This window comes from Orbicella faveolata, unplaced genomic scaffold (assembly GCF_042242905.1).
Source record: "Orbicella faveolata isolate gen_17 unplaced genomic scaffold, um_ofav_v1 contig_13, whole genome shotgun sequence".
Lineage (NCBI taxonomy): Eukaryota > Metazoa > Cnidaria > Anthozoa > Scleractinia > Merulinidae > Orbicella > Orbicella faveolata.
The window spans coordinates 14,130,057-14,145,948 of NW_028301540.1; the positions used below are offsets into that span (position 1 = coordinate 14,130,057).

At 38.6% G+C, this 15,892-nt stretch overlaps 1 protein-coding gene, 1 long non-coding RNA gene and 1 pseudogene across 2 annotated transcripts in view; 1 reads left to right on the plus strand and 2 right to left on the minus strand.

The window, feature by feature from the left end:
• Positions 1 to 15,892, minus strand: part of LOC149115145 (uncharacterized) — a 71,337-nt gene that overhangs the window by 36,793 nt on the left and 18,652 nt on the right. The window lies entirely within an intron of this gene.
• Positions 229 to 1,246, minus strand: LOC149115146 (uncharacterized). Its single transcript, XM_089284713.1, has one exon. It carries the CDS (start codon positions 1,244 to 1,246, stop codon positions 938 to 940), a length of 309 nt encoding a protein of 102 aa, XP_089140839.1. The 3' UTR covers positions 229 to 937.
• LOC149115147 (uncharacterized) lies at positions 4,985 to 12,517 on the plus strand (annotated as a pseudogene).

Consider the following 15,892-nt stretch of genomic DNA (forward strand, 5'->3'; position numbering starts at 1 on the left):
TTGTTTTTGCCGTCTGAGGATTCTCCTATGAAGCTCAATGGCAATCAACCTTCTGTGGTGGAGACCATGAAAAGCATTGATAATAATCATCTGCTGCAAATTCAGGGGATTAAAATAGACCTGCATAAAAGTGGCGAGCAGGAGAAGTACTCTGAACATGATGTAAACAAAGTGTTGCACATGAAACGAGTTTCCCGCCAGCACTCACCAGTAAACCGATACCTAGTATTTTGCTATATGTCGTTCATGTGCTACTGCAAGCCTGGCCATTATAATTGGATTATGTTATGTCGTGATTTGCCCACGATCATTTTTTGGTAGCGACATATCAACACGTCTTCCAACGCGACCCCTATGAAAAGCAGTAAGGTCTGTATCAAAACAAGGTCACCTCCAGCCTCGCTGCCATTCAAAGGCCAGGTCACTAAGCAGACAACTGTAAAATGGTCTATTGAGCTAGCAAAACACCCAGATTGTTAGATGAACACTGTAAATAGTAAACATTGCAATTTACCCATAATCTGAGTGAACAAGAACTTTTATTTTCTATTCAATTACTTAATAATATATTATTCTCTGTTGTGTTAAATTTTAAAAAAATATATATTGCATCTCTGTATAAATGAATGAAAGAACTTTAAAAATAAAATAAGTAAATGAACTTCAGCATTAATATTCTTAAACTATCCTTCACTACCACAATTATTTTGTTTCAATTAGTGCTAAAAAATATCAATATCAATACACCTATGTATAAAATTAATCATATTGTGAAATTGTTTTATTGACATGTACATCTTTCACTGTCAGGAGACATTAACAAAAATATGTTTTAGGTGAGATTGCTCAGTATGTTGACTACATGTATATTCAGGTTAATATTATTGTTATTACAAGAGTTTTATTACAGCATTGTTAAGGCCTCTAGTTTGGAACTCTATTTTGATGTTGCCAAGAATGCTTCAATCTCATCCTTTTGTGGATGAGCATCCATGACATTTTTCTGCATGTCTGCTGTTATCTTGTCATCTATTTTTATAAAAGCAAGCCTGTATTCTTCGGGCGTAAGGCCACAAGCAGCAATAGCGTGCAGGCTTACAGCTGTTGGAGGTTTCTTAATAAAAACTACCAATTTGTTCAGGGTCAGAACTGTACCAGTCCCAGTATCCTGTAAGCTTGCCATGGCTTCCTGGACAGCTGTACTGCTTGGCCCTCTTGTCGAGGAGTAGCTTTGTACCACTCCCATTTATATAGTTCTGAGAGTTCAATTGAATCTCAACTAAAATTAAAACATGCATAATTGACAACGATGTTTTTACTTATGTTACAGTGAAAATGCTACATGTATTATGCATTATACAACCAAGCAATGAAACACCCTTGATTCAAATTATGGACATGTTTGAATAGAGTGATTTCATAGGGGAAAAAGCAAATATGAAAGTTTAATTCAATTTTTTGGAATGTTATACAAAAGTCCTAACAGAAAAGTGATTCAGTGATTCAGTCCTGTCACAACGTACCTGCATGCCCATTTACAATGTACTGCCAGGGTAATCATTCCAATTACATTTAAATTTATGTTGCAGTTGAAATGCTACATGTAAATACACTATGCATTATCATACTTAAATTTCACAAGGAGGACATAAACAACTATTATGTATACCACATCATGTCAACAAACAATTATGCCTGCTGATTGACTTTGAGCATGTCAAAAACCCCAACCAGTTCTGAAATTTGAAATTGAGTGCAAAACATTGAAATAGAGACAGAAAGTTGAATTTAAAAATGTTATGCATACATGTGCACAATGGAACCTCCACTTTGGGACACCTCTATTCATGGGACACCTCCACAGGGAGACTCTTTTCCTGGTCCTGGCAAAATTCTCAGCTACGCTCAGATAAGCTTTGTATTTACCACCTCTATTACAAGGGCACCTCTATGAGGAGACTGGGACACTTTTTGAGTGCTGCAAGTGGTATTTCAGCCCCCATTAAGGAGACAACTACTAAGCTGCCAATGATTACAATGCCATCAGAGACACTGAGTTGTTGTTCCAGTTTCTGCATATCTTTCAAAATAAAAATGAATGCACTTTGTATTTTTACTGTACTGTCATTAATTCTGCGCTTATTGACAGGTTATTGTAGCAGTAAGGGCCTGGACACACTGGGCAAATTTTTGTTTATTTTGCGAAAAAATCTGTCATCAATTCCCTGAGACAAGTGTGTCCCGTGGCTTTTAGATCTACCAAATTTTGTCAAGGCTTACCAAACTTCAAAGCCGCCGTCGTCCTGCCTCGGAGCAGGACAAATTTTTGTCAGGCGTGAAATCTGACAGATTTGTCAATTTACACGCCATGATTTGAAGGAAAATGTCAATCAAGAAAATTTGATCTCTATTTTTAGTCGGAGTATTTCAGTCCGAAGCCTGCCAAAATTAAATTTATATTTGTGCAGCAATCAAACGATAAACATGGAAGATTCGTACCTCGGTATGCTCCATGACGATCCGTTCGCACAGTACAACTATTATGGTTCCCAAGTCTACGTTAACGTTCCAGCTGCATCTCCAGGACCAAGCTCTGCTCAATTTGTACATCCGTATGTCCACCCGAGTCAGCCGAGTACAAGTACAAGTGCAAGTTTCACGACTACATGTAATCAAATTGAAAGCAGCCAAGCTGAGGATTCAAGAGCAGACAAGACCAGAAAAAGGGGCAAAGGTTCAAAGAAACAAGCAGCAAAGTAGGACTCGTTTGAGCCAGAGTAAGAGTGGTGTTTGTGATTGACACTTGTGGTTAACAAATATTTTGCTGCGATTCAGTGCGCCCACACTTGGCAAATTAAAAATTTGGCAGAGACAAATTTTGTCACGATTTTTGGAAGGGCCAAACAAATTTTGTCAGTCCAGTGCATCCAGACCCTAATCTACTAACAAGGCAAATCACAATTTAAAAAAGTCCAAGGTTGCTATTGAAAGCTTAAATCATGCATTTTTGGTTGCTTCAATAGATGGCTGCTTCAAAGGGAAGAAAACAGGCATTTTTACTTCAAAACCCCACCCACCCTCTATTCAAGGGACACAGGTATATTAATGGGACACTTCATGGTCACGAGGGTGCCCCCTTCATGGAGGTTCCACTGTACCATTCTCTATTTTCCAATTGCCCATAATGCACTCTGTTTGCCCCCTAAATTTTGTATAAACTATTGTTGTGAAATACTCCTGGGAGGTCTGCATATTCCCAAAAGCATTTCACAACAATAGCTTATGCAAAATTTTGGGGCCAACAGAGTGCATTATGGGCAATTGGAAAATAGAGAATTAACAAATCATCAGGTGATTTTCTTGTGCAATCTGGAAAAAATAAGCACACAAATTTTTCAAAGATATCCCTGCAGGCTTGTGTTATTTTTGTGCTTGTTTATTCCAAATTGCATTTGAAATCATTACCTACACCAATTACCTACACAAACCATTACAAAAATCATTACTCTTGTATGGAAGGGTGGCAATTTTAGTCCACACTACCAAGAGATGCAATATATTATCACTTGGTTCCTAAACAAATCATACCACACAAGGTATCCTTAATTATATCTATCTCCTGCACTTAAAGGTTGCAGGATTCCTTAACAAAACATTCATGTTAAACCATAACAATTTTAGTCTACCAAACTATGAGAACCAACTAAGCCTCAAATTTAGTCCCAAATCCCACCGGCCCCATCTCCTATCTGATGAAAAAATGAACAGTCCCTGTAGAGTAAACAAAAATAAGTAACTCAACAGTTTGTTTCTCATGTCAGAGGCTCAAGGTAAATGTTGATTTACAAAGAAAAACTATTACACACATGTTCATCAGTCTAACGACATTGAAAAAGTACTGAAACTAAATTTAAGGGGATGTCAAGCTGACCTTTCTTATACATGTATGTATGAACAGGGTTCTAGTAACTTTGTACTACTAAAAATGATTGACAGAGAGCAAAACCCATAATTTTGGCTATGCAAACCAGTCATGACCTAATGTACATACCAGTCCCATGTAAACATTACATATTATCATCTGAATCAAACTAGTGTCTAGAGTTCTACTGGTGTCATCCAATATCCACCTTGAGGTACAAACTGCCGACACTCCCTAATTTCCAAATATCAACCTCGTGCTTGTATACCTTCAATATGAATTATCGGCAAGGTACTGCACAAGCCAAACGTCATCACCATGGAAGGAACATAAACGCTAACGTATCGGTTCATGTGGCGCTAAACACATTTGAACATATATCACCCATCAATGCACACTGGTGGTCTTCACACATCAACTACCTTGTTGACTCTGGGCCAGACAATCCAAACAGCTCTCTTTTAGATTGTAAGGATGCTAAATGCATTGTGTGCAGTGATATAGCTCCAGTTTTCTAACCTGGAAGCAGTTGGCAGATGTTTGAAACACCTGACCACACATTTGACCAGTCCTGCAAGATTGCTGTTACACCCATGATTCGCCTCTTTATGGAAACTAGACAGGAAAATTCTGATCTCATTATTCCCAGGACAGGCATTGTGTTAAATGTCACGAGACCTGGCAAAGCAGTTATGTTGGTAAATTTATCCCTATCCGAGCAAGATGTCTTGGGTATTCAACAAGATATTTAATTTGATGAGTATTCCAAATTTAGATGCTTTTTTCAGAAGTCTGGAAACCAGAAAATTGAACGAAATTTTTGCTTTTATCGTTGATAATGGCCCCTTGGAAGCCCCAGGTGGCTTGCTCGTTCAGATTTTGCTGATTCAACTTTTAAAATTCCAAATTCCATGATCCTGACAAAGTAACACAAAGATCTGCAAATTACTTGAGTAAGAGAAATTTTGCGAACGGGTCCACACCATTGAAAACAAGGTATTATCTGATAACGGACCTTTCTCCTCTACATCTATTCACAAGGGAGTATCCCATGGCAGCAACATGCAACACGCAGAAAATATGGAAAATCAGGCAGCGGAAGTTGTGAACTGCATTAGTACCGGATTTTTCAATAACGAACCCATTCAGTACTTCAGAGGGATAGGCAGCATAGATAACTTTGTGTTCTATGATGAGGAGCAACTTAAAACTTCTAAGCTGTTATCTGATAAAGAAAGAAAGAAGATTGCACATGATATCTACCCGTTTCTAACAAGATTTGGATGTGTACAGTACTTCAATAATTTGAGAAGGTATGTCATGGAAATGTGGTAAGCCTCTGGAAAGATTCAATCAACCATTGCCCGACTATCAGTGGTGGATAAGCCATGATGATTTGCACTACATGGGTTTTGAAGCCAGGAAAAATTTTTCCATAGGACCATGGGATGAATTGCCTGGAATTTTCTAGCCAGAAAGAGCCCTAGACACTTGCTTTAAAGCTATTACTTCGCCCTCCGATGACGTCATGCTATCTATAGCTTTCCTTGCCTGGGTATCCACAACTGAGGCAAAAGAGTACTTTGCCAATGCCAAACACAACCTTATCAACCAGAAAAAAGAAGACATTAAAAGAGAATCTTGGAAAAGGCACCCCTTATACAAGGAAAGCAAAGAAAATTTAGTCAGCAAATGTATTGAAGCTCAATTAAGTTTTTTTGGCAACAAGTACAAACTTGTTCGCCGTATTGCATACTGACACAGGAACTTCACATAAAAGCTTAAAAGAAGGGGATTTGAACAAATGGAAATTTGTCTAGTGTGCCCAATTCTACTGGAGGACTTATGAAATTACCTGTTGCATATCTAAGGGCAATCATGAGAAGTCATAATGTTTTAGAGGTTGGGACAAAAGAGGAGCTAATAACCAGAGTTTTCCTCATGTTTCCAGGCAATTACTTAGACTCCTCTAGCAAGTCATCTGACGAGAGTGCACCTTCACTTTCCTGCTTCAATTCTTCTGCTTCTGCCTGCAAGTCGCCTACTATTTTCCGCTTATTTTCAAAGGATTTCCTTAGAGCATCTTGTGCTTTTCGAAGTTCAGTTACAATTACCCCCAAGAAATTCTCTACGTTGTCGACTTTTTCATGGATCTTTTTTAACTGGCAACTATTTGGCACCTGGAACAGTTCAAATGGTGCATGTCAATTCCTGCTGCATGTTGTTCGGCAATTTGTGGGCTTCCACCCTGCAAGTGTTTTTCTCCATGATTTTAGCACACATTTGCAACTTCTTGGTTCTTGGTCTTCTACTTCCTGTCTAAGATGCTTGGTTTTCTCAAGGGTCCAGACAATGTTAATTGCTCCTTGGATCTCACCTGCTTTGAGAGATGCCAGGCTTTGTTCGCACAGATTTCTTCAGCTTTTCTGTTCCAAAATCTTCTGTAAACTTGCGTGAAACCTGTACTCCACTCTATATCTTTCGCACAGTAAATTTTCACCTTTCTTGCCTTGGCGGCTGAATAAGGATGGGGTTTTGGTAGCTTGTGTCACCGACCAGCAAACTCTAGGATCAAGGGCTGGCAAGACAGGTCTTTGTTTAACAGGTGTTTTACTTGTGCTGTCAGGAACAGCAGTGTGTTCAGTCAGTCTCCTGGCTCAAAGCTGACTGCTTTGGTGCTGAAAATATCTTCTCCAATTTTGTTTCTTCTCGGAACAGATAAATTCCTCTGTTGTGATAAATGCATTTGCTGGCACTTGTAACGCCCTCTTGCTTTACACCCACAACAATTCGTTGGATGTTTACCAGCTTTGTAAATTTGTATGGATAGCAAAGAATATTGTCAACTTGTTTGTGGACAATATTTTTGCAAAAACTTTTCCAAGTGTGGTCGGTGTCATCGCACATATTTACTGAACAGGTTAAAACATCGTTAATATACACAAGTATTTCATTCATGATTGTCGCACAAACAGTCCATGCGTAGTCCCGTGCAGTTTAACTCAGTTCACGAGAAATTTTCCTGATTGACTTAACAAATATATCCGCCAATCAGGGACGTATGAATCATCATTACATCACATAACAGAACATTCAAAAATTGTTTGGAGTTATAATGAGCAGGTTGTTTGCTTGTCAAGTGAAGCTGTTAGTGGATAAAAATGGAAAAAAGGCTAGTGAATTGTGCCCTAAAACTGCTCCTCTCATGAGCTGAATGAACAGTGTTAATTAAAATTGGGAGGTATTTTTGGCGCAGTCTGTTGTTGTGATCCTCATGCATGACACCTGGGATGTGTAGCAAATGAAGTTGCTCTCTGCTAGATCTCATGCACTATTTATTAATAAAGCAAAAATACATCACTAATATGATCTGAATTCTTTTAATCCCGATGCATGACTGATATTTGAAATTATAAAGCAGACCAAAGCAGTGTTTATCTCGCAGTCTCAATTAGCTGTCGCTAATAATTTAAGAGCGACTTGCTGTATGGGTCACCTATACCTATGCAAGATGGAAAAAATTGACTTTCTGAAAATTTGTCGGGAAGGTTTTTACTAACTTGTTTCAAAACTGTAACTTTGAGGTTGTTTGGATTTTTATTTTCTTCTCTAGACGGCCTTTTGTATTTTGCCCCTGAAAGAGCCAAACTCGACCCTGAAATTACACTTTTTTCAAACGCTAGCAAGTCAAAATATTGTGCGTAGCTGGAAAAGCTAACCCATATTATTAAAATGTAATGTTTTAGTACTCATTTTGTGTTGCCAGATCCACATGTAATAAGAACCTGAATTTTTAACAAATGTTCAAAATTATACGCTACAGCGATGTCGCATCACGTCTAAATTTAGGTCAAATTTGTGGATCAAAAAGTCAATCTGGTACACAGATTTACCTCCCAAAACTATTTTTCTGGATAAACGTATCACTTTGTGTTACTTTTTATCGCAAATCTAGCTTGGGTAAATAAAACACAAAAATTTGACAGCGTCTTGAAACCGGGCACTTGGGCTAATCCCTTGAAATTTTGACCTTTTACCCCCAATTATTATCTCGAACATTGACCCTGAAATGTTCGCCTGTGGGTCTTACTTCCGATGAAAGTTGTTTTAAGCCTCTAGATATCAGTTATAGTAATTTAAAGACAGTTTCTAGCCACAAACGAGTGTATTTAGCAAAGGATTGTTTTGAATAATTAATTAAGCTTCAACATTTGGTGGTCAGCGACAGACAATGCACGCAACAAAATGTCAGTTTAAAAATCGTTATCGAGAAAAATCTTTAGCAAAACTAGAAGAATAAATAGTGGACTAAATACTTGGAGTTATTTCTCACCTTAATCTCGCCTATCTTGATAAGAAATGGTAACATTGCTGCAGCTTCATAGGTTGTTCACAACACTCTCAGCGGTTGCCAGGCTACAAATAAAACCACGGACACAGGAATTCCAAGGTCGCGTGAGAGCGTCCTTATTATTTATCCTGATTGTTACTATTTGTTTGGTTGCTGTTTGTTTTCGTAATGGATTGTTTTGTTGCTGTTTTTTATAAGTTCTATTACATTTATGCCACTTTCTTTACCCACTCATCTTTGCTTACTGCATGTCAATGAGCTCATTGTCTCGGGATAACAGGTGTGCACTTCCTGGCATCAAATTTTGTGGAATTGCGGTGCAGGTGTTTTGAATTAACTCTGAGCTGTCTTGTTTTAGAGCAACCAATATTTTCCTGCAAGAATCATTCCATCGTTTGGTCTTTCAAATTAACGTCGGATTTGGTTTTACTTGTTCATAACATACGTAACTGGAGAATCCCGCGTTTATATTTTAATTAGAAATTGTAATTTAATGGCTTCATGTGGTTTTGCCACACTTGTTGGAGGATCGTGTGGATCTAGCGCAGACAATTCGGCAAATGTCCAGTGTGTGGTTGTGGGAAGCTGCGCAGAGTATTCAAGGCAACCTTCGAAATTTTCGTGTATTTGGAGACTGCTTTAGACTGTGAATTGGAGCTCATGCTTGCTCGAGCAGGTAAGAGAGTACATATCACTTGTATTTATCAAGCCAAATGCAAAGTGATTTTGATCATTGTAAATTAGTGTTATAATCTGCATTGTAAACCTTTAATGCGAGAGCCACACCTTGCAATAGGTGGCTGTGCATTCTGACTGTGCTGCACCTGTGAATTGTCATGCATAATGCACGACTGTCATGCACTATGTATGACTGTCACGCATAAATTCATACTATGAAGCTGTCTGGAATGCCATAATGTATGCCAGAGAATGTAGCCAAAGACGAGTTTGTCTATCATTATCAGAAATGTTAGATCCCAAAACGAAAGGAAAAGGAAGAATTTTGAACGCACTCCGCAAAGTAGGGGATTGGGGAAAGGAGGACATCAGAGGGAGGGTAGGTAAGGCAAAAGCGTCGACATAATTTAACTTAGTTTAGTCTTTCACTTTCATCTTACAGAGACGTTTGATATTGACAACTTGCATCTTCAACTATTTGTCCAAGACATCGTGACTCTTTCGGTGTCAGATGGCGATCTAATAAAACAAACTGTACTGCTTCGATTTCATGGTCTTCGGGGCACGTTCCTCAAAAAACTAAGTTAGTGTCGTGGGGAACCTTTTTCTTGTGAGGAATTGTTTCAACAAAGAGACAGGTTTGTTGACGAACCAAGTTTGTGGGCTGAGTCAACAGAACAGGAACTTAGAATCTTATTAACATACATTTTTTGGAAAATCAAATCGGGGTCTTTCAGAAACCTTTCCCTGGGCTTATAGTTAGGAAGGTAATTTATACCAGGGCTCTTAAATTTTGATGCAAAGTATGTTTGAGAGAGTTTTCTCGAGCAGACTGGTGCAGCAGTATCAAGCATACTGCAAACAGACCAAGTTTAAGCCCTTTGGAGCTGCCACAATGTTACATATCCTGTCCGCCTGCCCCGCGACAGTAAGGAAGTCCCTTCAAGGACTTGACAATACAGCTGCAGCAGGTGCAAAGGGCTTTGATGACTTGAGCACCCTAACAGGGTGACTGGAGGAGATGGGTCTGTCAAAAGAATCTGCAAAATGCTGGGAAAGATCACTGAAAGAAAGTAAACAATGCCTAAAATCAAATTTTAAGGTAAAGCACCTTCGTTTAGTAAAGGCAATTCTGTCTTACAAAAAGATTTTTATACATCGTCAGTGAATCCATATGCTGTATACGAAAAGATTTAATTTGCATTACTCTTATGGAGAACAAGTCACAATTACAATTATCTACTAGAAAGAAAATGCGATGAATCAACATCTTCAACTTTTATTGAATATTAACTAAATATCAAAATATTGAAACTCACCTCCCTCTTCATATACTAAAACGTGACCCTCTTTAAGTAAGTTTTACCAGGGAAGGAAGAAATCGCATCATTCAAAGTGAAGTTTATGAAAAGAACATAACCATTTCTTTTCCAGGTCCATGTTTCGGAGAGCACTGCTGTTGCTGATCATTGCAGTACTTATGTGCTGAGTGATGTCTCTGATAGCCAACTACAAACCCCATGCCAACATGCACATGACCAGAGTTGCTCAGTGTGAAGATCTCTGAAGCGTCCTGCAGGAGATTGAAAGGTACTTGTTGAACGAGGCCCGTATGCCAGAGGAGGAATTAGAAGACCAGTTATACACATTCAAACAATCAGAAGAGGCTATTACATCTTGGAAAGCAAACCAACTTTGCAGTGTTCGGCAAGATCAAGCAAGAATTGACTGCTTGAATTTGCTTGATGAGGCTTCAGTACTCATAACCCAAGACTGGGCAATGAAATTTTTACCTGCTAAGTATCGCGAATCGCAGTGTGATCGGTTCAGAAAACGGGGACTCTCGTGGCATTTAAGAATAGTGGCGCAAAAAGTAGGAAGACTGCAAAGCCAGACATTTGTACATATCATCGAGAACTGTTTACAATATACATCTGCAGTTGTACGCATCTTAGAGCACACTTTGTGCAGTTAAATTCGAGCACTCAGAGATTACATCTGCCTTCCTCCACCAGCACAATGCTGGGTGTTATCACAACTCAGTGTTGCTAGCAACATGTAATGCAATGAAGTCCAAAACTGGTGTCAGAGTCTGTCGAGTCGACTTCAGCGGCCCACAAGGTGGAAAGGGAGCTTGCGACAGGAAAGCTGCCTATATAAAGGCCCACATCAGACGTCACATTAATGAGGGTCATGATGTGCAGAATGCCAAAGACTTCAAAGGCGCTATATTGTCTATTGGAGGTTTAAATGGCGTACGGGTTGCCCTAGTTGATGCGGCCACTGAAGAAAAGTGTGTTCTTCCTTAAGTAAAGTTAGCAGGAGTAAGTTCCCTGAACAACTTCTAGTACAGCGAGCAAGGTGTTACTGTCTGGAGGGCGTTTCAGGTGGGACAAGGGAAACTAATCAACCAAAGCCAAATTGAAGGTACATATTGCACTCTTGTTCCACATAAGCAATGCAGTCTAAACAACTGAATTTGTTATTTTTACTTGATGGAAACGGTAACTGTTGGCTGCTGTTTGTTGTAAAATGCAGGGGAACATAATCAGTTTTCAGGGGTTTGTTAAAGCTGTAATTAACACAACTTCTTTCCCAGGGTCTTGCAATTTTCAAGTTAAGTGGCTATTGAGTAAAATACCCTTGTAACGTCTGCTCATGTAAAGTCATGATCACATTATTCAAAACCCACATTAACGGTGGAAATCTGAGGAGGAACAATTGTATTTAGCACATATCAAATAAACTGCCACAACTCAAACCCTCTCTCAGAATCTGGGACAGATAGTTGGGGTTTCCTATGGTTCATTAAGGTCATATGACTTGCCTATACAATGGCTGTCTATTGTTTGTCGCCTTTTGAAAACTACCCAAATGACCATTACAAAGAAATTATCATACATGGCATGTATCAGCCAAAACAAACAGGCAAAAAAGGTATTAGAACACAGAAAAGGTTTCTACGTGCTGCATGCAAGTTAGAAGGTCATTTGGGAAGTTAAATGAGTAAGTAGCAAAACATTTTCATCACATGGTGAAATAAATCATTTTACGTGGACTACATGGCGATTAATGCTCCATGATATCAACAGTCAGACTTTTACAATGATGTAGGGTTGTTTCTTGCAGTTCCAAATTACTTGCAAAATTGTTCCTTCGAAGGAGGATTCTCCCAAAGAGACTTTGTTAGTGTCTCACAAGAAAGGTCAAAAAAAGGACTTACAAAAGAGGGCGTTCGCTCAAAGATATACTTGTGAGAGCCAAACTATAAAAGGCTAAAACACGCGCTTGAGAGTCGTGCAGGCCTGTCAACCCCATTTTACCCAATTGATGTCACACGACAAGCCATACTTCAAGAAGTATAGTTGCGGCATCCAATTGTACATGATAACCTAGACATCTGTGCCTTGTACAAAGAAAAGCGACTGAAGCAGTTCAGCGTTGCTATGCTTTGTATTGCATGCAACTACTTTGACATAGCAACGGAAGGTTTTAATAACAAATGCAAGGCAGAATACATAGATGCTTTAAGTGGACTTGTTTTAGCTTGCGATTGTAATGAGTAATTAAGCAAAACTGGAAATATGTATACCATATGCACCCATGTCGTTTCGATGTATCAGAGGACAGGGAACATCTCACTAGCTAGTGAAGATAGGGCGAAATAATAATTCGCAAGTGAAGCGATCTGAACCTGGCCAAGCCGAGAGAGTAACATCTAATGAGTACGGGCTCCACTGGCCTCCTTATGTCTAGCCTGCGAGCATGTGTAAAACCAGGCAGTGGGAGAGATTGCGCCGATGGAAGCTCAGGACGGGACACTGGTTTTTGCCTCCCCTGCACCTCCTTTTCCTGTTTACGCCTGCAATGCAGGCTAACCAATTCTTTTCGCCCCATACTCCACTTAACATATTTTTCAGAGAGTAACGTATGGCTCATATTTTACTCACTTTTAGTACGACAAACAAGTCGGTCGCAAAAGTCTTAACAGCTTAGACAAGGAAGTGTGTTCGCAAATGTAAGAGAACAGAATGTGTTGTCTTAATTGGTTTTACATTCATCATGTCAATGAAACAGAAATACCTTATTAGGTGTTTCAATAGGTATTTTGCACTTTAAGAGCAGAATTTTAGCTGTAGAACAGGGGCATGGAGTGGGGGAATTTGGAAGAATTTACCAAAGGAACTGAAACTATTGAATCATATAATTATTTTTCGAGTATAATAATTTGTGTCAAAATCGAAGTATTCTAGAACGTTGATTACCAGGTCTACTACAATTAACATAATCAGTACGTGTTGGAGCAATAGTAATGAGCTCCAGGTAGGACAGAACCATGTGTAAATGTTACATCCAGAAATAATATCTCACCTATGTGCAGCTTTCAAGAGGCTGAACTGTCACGTAGGAATTCATCAGCTACTAGGAACTATTATAATAGTATTTAACACAATTGGCGGGTCAAAACAGGGGTTGTGAAAATATAATTGTAATGATGACATCGACTGATGATAACCGAATGAAAAACAACACCAATCGAATCATCTATTAGCTTGGCTTCCCTGTGTCAACTGGTTAATATGTAACCTGGCAACAACAGTTCCTTGTGCATCATTCACGCCACACAAAGTAGCTCCAAGACGTTGGCAGCAATGACACCATTTCTTATCAAGATAGGTGAGGTTAAGGTAAGAAATAACTCCAAGTTTTATTCAGCTATTTGTTCTAATAGTTTTTCTAAAGATTTTTCTCAAAAACAATTTATAAACTGGCATTTTGTTGCGTGCATTGTCTGTGCTGGCCAAATGTTTAATTAATTATTCAAAATAAGCCTTTGCCAAATGTACTCGTTTGCGGCTAGAAACTGTCTTTAAATTACTATCACTGATATCTGGAGGCTTAAAACAACTATTTTACCAGAGGTAAGATCCCCAGGTGAACATTTCAGGGTCAATGTTCGAGATAATAATAGCGGTGTGAAAGTTCAAAATATTGAGATATCAAGTGCCCGGTTTGAAGACGCTGTCAAATTTTTGTGTTTTACTTACCCAAGCTAGATTTGCGATAAAAAGTAAGACAAAGTGATACGTTTATCCCGAAAAATAGTTTTGGGAGGTAAATCCATGTACCAGATTGACTTTTTGGTCCACGAATTTGACCTAAATTTAGACGTGACACGACATTGCCGTGGTGTATAATTTTGAAAAATTGTCAAAAATTCAGGTTCATATTACACGTGAATCTGACAACATGAAATGAGTACTAAAACATTGTATTTCAATAATATGGGTTAGCTTTTCCAGCTATGCACAATATTTTGGCTTGCTAGCCTTCGAAAAAAGTGTAAAGTTTAGCTCTTTTAGGGGTAAAATACAAAAGGCGGCCTGGAGAAAATAAAAATCCAAACCTCAAAGTTACAGTTTTGAAACAAGTTAGTAAAAACCTTTTTCCTGACCAATTTTCAGAAAATCGATTTTTTTCAATCTTGCATAGGTATAGGTGACCCGTACAGCAAGTCGCTCTTAATCTACATATTGTGTTTACATGAAACGAAGCGTGTTTTTCATAACTCACATGATAAAAACCCGTGGCAAACATTTGCTGGAATTTTGAGTTATGAATGTTTACTATGACAATACTGTGGTGTACTTCCCCGGCAAATTGAATTGTTTTTCTCATCACTCATGCAACTCGTAAAGCAAGATCAAGAGCAAAGGTTTGTGTAAGAAAAATATTTGGCACTGCAATGTGACAACCCAAATAACAGCGCTGCTGCAACAGACACTATACAAAAGAACGCCTAAGAAAACCTAACTCATTGGAAACGTTAAAAACAGTAAGATCTTCGTTGAAGACCAAGAAAGTTCTGATTATTAGCTTCAAAATAAAATTGAATCTTTCAGATATGTGCTTACAAAGATTTGATCCACTGAAATTTGATACAAAACATGCACTGAAAATTATGTTGTTTTGATTGTTGTGCTTTAAACTGGTGTGGTGTAAAGGGTTTCTTTTTCAGCATTTCTCTCTCAACAGTCTTGAAAATTAACTTTTTTAGTAACTGCTGTTTTGTCAAGTTACAAAGCGGATTGACAGTATTAAATCTATAATTTTCATATTGCAAATAATTCAATATGCATCCTTGAGGTAAGTGACGTACCTTCTGGTGATGTCTTGGTCACAGTATTCACCAAATTTTTCCGAAAAAAAGGTAAGGATCAAAATTCAGTACCTTGCACTAAAAAAATAGTTTATTTTTGGCTTCCACAAGGAATGATAATATTCTCAGCGGGTGTGCCACAAAAATGGAATTTGCGGAGGGGACAGGGGTCCATTTTGTGAGCTGATTTTGGAAAAACCAGAAGGGAGGGGGGTCATAGGAAAAATCCCCTCCCTGGGGTGGTATGGATATTTTCTGGAACTACACATTATGTCACATGTCATAAATGGTGTGCTGTGAAGGATTAGTTCAAATGCACTTGTAAAGAAGGGCAATTAGAGATGTGATGTGGATCAAATATATTCTGGCAGCTTTTCCATGATCATGACAGCACATATCTACAGGGAAAGTTACACTGGACATGCACATCATTGAAGTCTTCTGTGGGTGTTAATGTGTCTGTTAAGGCTTGGTCCGTGCAAGGGAGAATCGATAGGAGAGAGCAAAACTAAATGGCATGTTCATTATCAGAGCCTGATAAGAGGATTGTTTGTTGCATGCATACCTGAACATACATTATACAGTTTGAATAAAGTAGCCATTCAGGGCACTTGATGGAGAAGTGCACCATCAAGCTCAGTTTGTGCAAAATAAGTTACTTCATTAAATTAGAAACCATTGTCTCCGCCTCCCAGTCAAGCAGTCATTCTCCAAGATGTGAATAATAATCTTTCACTAATGACACATTCATTTCATGACAATTCCTGGTGGTAATGGATTT